This window comes from Sphaerodactylus townsendi, unplaced genomic scaffold, assembly GCF_021028975.2.
Source record: "Sphaerodactylus townsendi isolate TG3544 unplaced genomic scaffold, MPM_Stown_v2.3 scaffold_59, whole genome shotgun sequence".
Classification (NCBI taxonomy): domain Eukaryota; kingdom Metazoa; phylum Chordata; class Lepidosauria; order Squamata; family Sphaerodactylidae; genus Sphaerodactylus; species Sphaerodactylus townsendi.
The window spans coordinates 11,340-13,966 of NW_025950792.1; the positions used below are offsets into that span (position 1 = coordinate 11,340).

The 2,627-nt window shown below is 50.3% G+C and overlaps 1 protein-coding gene across 1 annotated transcript; it reads left to right on the top strand.

The window, feature by feature from the left end:
• The first annotated feature begins 964 nt into the window (after window positions 1-964).
• Window positions 965-1,543, top strand: LOC125425491 (olfactory receptor 11H12-like). The gene has a single exon (XM_048483087.1). The coding sequence runs from the start codon at window positions 965-967 to the stop codon at window positions 1,541-1,543; it is 579 nt and encodes a 192-aa protein (XP_048339044.1).
• The last annotated feature ends 1,084 nt before the right edge of the window (window positions 1,544-2,627 follow it).

Genomic DNA, 2,627 nt, shown 5'->3' on the forward strand with positions numbered 1-2,627 from the left:
GCCCTTGCTGCATCAAGGATTATAATTATGTCTTCCTCACTCCTTGAACTCTGACCACTGAATCAGCTGAAAGCTGGCATGCACCCATCTGTAATTGGGGGACAGGGATGGAGAAGACCCTAGAAGAAGTCACTGACTTTGCTTTCCAACTAGGGTTCACCAGAGGTGAGATCCAGCAGGTTCTCACAGGTTCCCGAGAGTAGGTTACCACCATTTGTGTGCCGAGAGAGGCCACACTGGTGATTTTGCCACGTGATTTTGGCCTTAGTTACACCCTCCTCTCAGCAGTAGTGCGCAGAACTTGAAGCAGTCTAGCAGGAGTGCACCGCGGCAGCCTTCCGCGCCGCAGGTATTCGCTTCCGCCCTGGCGATCAGCGCAGCTGCCAAGGCCCTGCCACAGCCCCGCCTCCCCAGAATGCCCTCGGCCACCGAATGCCCGGGTCACATGCCCCGCCCATCCCCATTGGCACTACGCCACAGTTTGAATCCCACCACCATGGGAACCTGTTACTAAAATTTTTGGATCCCACTACTGGGCTTCACCATGCCTTTTGGAAGCTAATCATTTTCCTCTCTGTGCCCGTTACAGCAACGGGACAACCAGCCATTGGACCCAGTGAACACTACCAACAGGATTACAGAATTTGTCCTCTTGGGCTTTCTAAACCTCTCACCTCTCTTCCGCCTGGTCCTGGCCTCTCTGCTGTCCATCGGCTACACCTTCACCCTTGTGGGAAACTTCTGCATCGTATGGGCCATTCTCCGGGACTCTTGCCTCAGCTGCCGGCCCATGTACATCCTCCTGAACCTCCTCGGCTGGAGATGTGTTGGCGTAACAACCACATACCACGGATGCTGCTGATTTTGACTCCTCTCTCTCCGAACCATCCTTCCTCGCGGGCTGCTCTCCACTCCTACTTCTTCTTTCTATGGGAACCACCAGAGCTTCCTCCTCCTGGCCGCCATGGCCTTGGACCTGCACTTGGCCATCTGCCACCCACCTGTTACCCAGTGCCTATGTCTCAGAGGTTTTGGCCATTTGCTAGCTGCTTCATGTTGGCTCTCTGGCTTCCTGTGGTTCCTGACACCCGTCGCTTTGATCTCCCAGCTCTGCTTCTGCGGCCCCAACGTTCTCGACCATTTCCTCTGCGACCCAGGCCCTCTGCTGTCCTTGTCCTGCACGCCGGCACCTCGCACAGAAACGACCTTCTACAGCCTGAGCTCGATTGCCATTTTCGGAACGTTCCTCTTCATCGTGTGCTCCTACACTGCAGTTCTGCTGGCCGTAGCAAAGGTGCCTTCTGCTGCCGGGAGGCAAAAAGCCTTCTCCACTTGCAGCTCACACTTGGCCGTGGTGAGCCTTTTCTACGGGTCCATCATGGCCACCTACGTAGTCCCTGAAGCTTCGGGAAGCAGCAGCAAGGTGGTGACCTGCATCTATGCCCTGATGACCCCTTTGCTCAACCCACTTATCTATAGCTTGAGGAACAAAGAGATGAAAGGCGCCTTGAGAAAGACTTTGTGGGGGAAACAGAGGCTCTGATCTTGGGTCTGGACCTTGGTAAGGAGATCAGGGCCTTTCCCCAGTAGAAAAAGTGAGGCTACTGGGGCCACCTCCACATACACACACACACTTCAATCCCTAAAATCAAACAAAAGCACACAAACAATATTAGAACTATACTCTAGTGGTACCTTTTCTGGCACCCCAGAATGTTGTAGCCCTAACGTCTTGCCCCCACCCAACCTGTGGTACTGAATGAAGTGATGTATTTTGGATGCTGGTCAGCGCAATTATGTTTATATAAGGTGCAAAAAGTACCATTCGATATTGTATTATAATTTTTAATCATGTCATTATGGGATTTCCGTTGGGATTTCCTAACAACTTTTCCTTTATGAAAAAGTTAATATATACTCCTTCCCTGGCCTATTGTTGTAAGCAACTAGTTTATGTTGCTTCAAATCTCAAATTCAGGCAGAGCCGGCCACCTCAGGATACCAACATTCCAGGGAATCCCACCAGAATTAAACCAGGAAGAGAGGGAAGCCATCTTGGCATCATTAACTACTGCCTGTGTTTGAACTTTCTTGGCTTGTTTTCTTGGGATCCCGCACAGGAACCAATTAAGATAAATGGGCTGGCTGCAACATTTGCTGAGCTTGGGCAACTAGGTGACAGATCGGCAGTTTTGGCACGCTAAGTCAAGGAAGGTCACTGGAAGGTGAGCCTAGTAGTTCTTTAGGAGGGCAGAATTTGTATCTCTGTAGTTCTAGTAGGATGATAGTGGGCTGAATCACGGCTCAAATTTAGCGATGGGGGTCTTTGAAGCCTATGGGGGGAAGCCTGAAATGGCCCAAAAAGGAGAAGAGTTCCTCCCTGGAAAAGTGGTGGTGAAAGAATTCAGCCCTAGAAATTCACAGAATTTCTTCTGTGTACAGCTGATAAAAAGTTCTGTATAGAAGTCGGAAACCTCTAGACATTAGCAAACAGTGGAAGGGAGGCTAGCTGGTATAGCCCCCCTCCCATCTTTGTTTGTTTACATCTTTTATTGATGGAGTCAGCAGTCTTCCCATTTAGGGAGGGTTTTAAAATGGGCTTGCTACTGATTTGATTTTTAAACTTG

Excerpts from the sequence above, each read along its gene's own strand:
- LOC125425491 (XM_048483087.1), top strand. The coding sequence starts at position 965 with ATGGCCTTGGACCTGCACTTGGCCATCTGCCACCCACCTGTTACCCAG.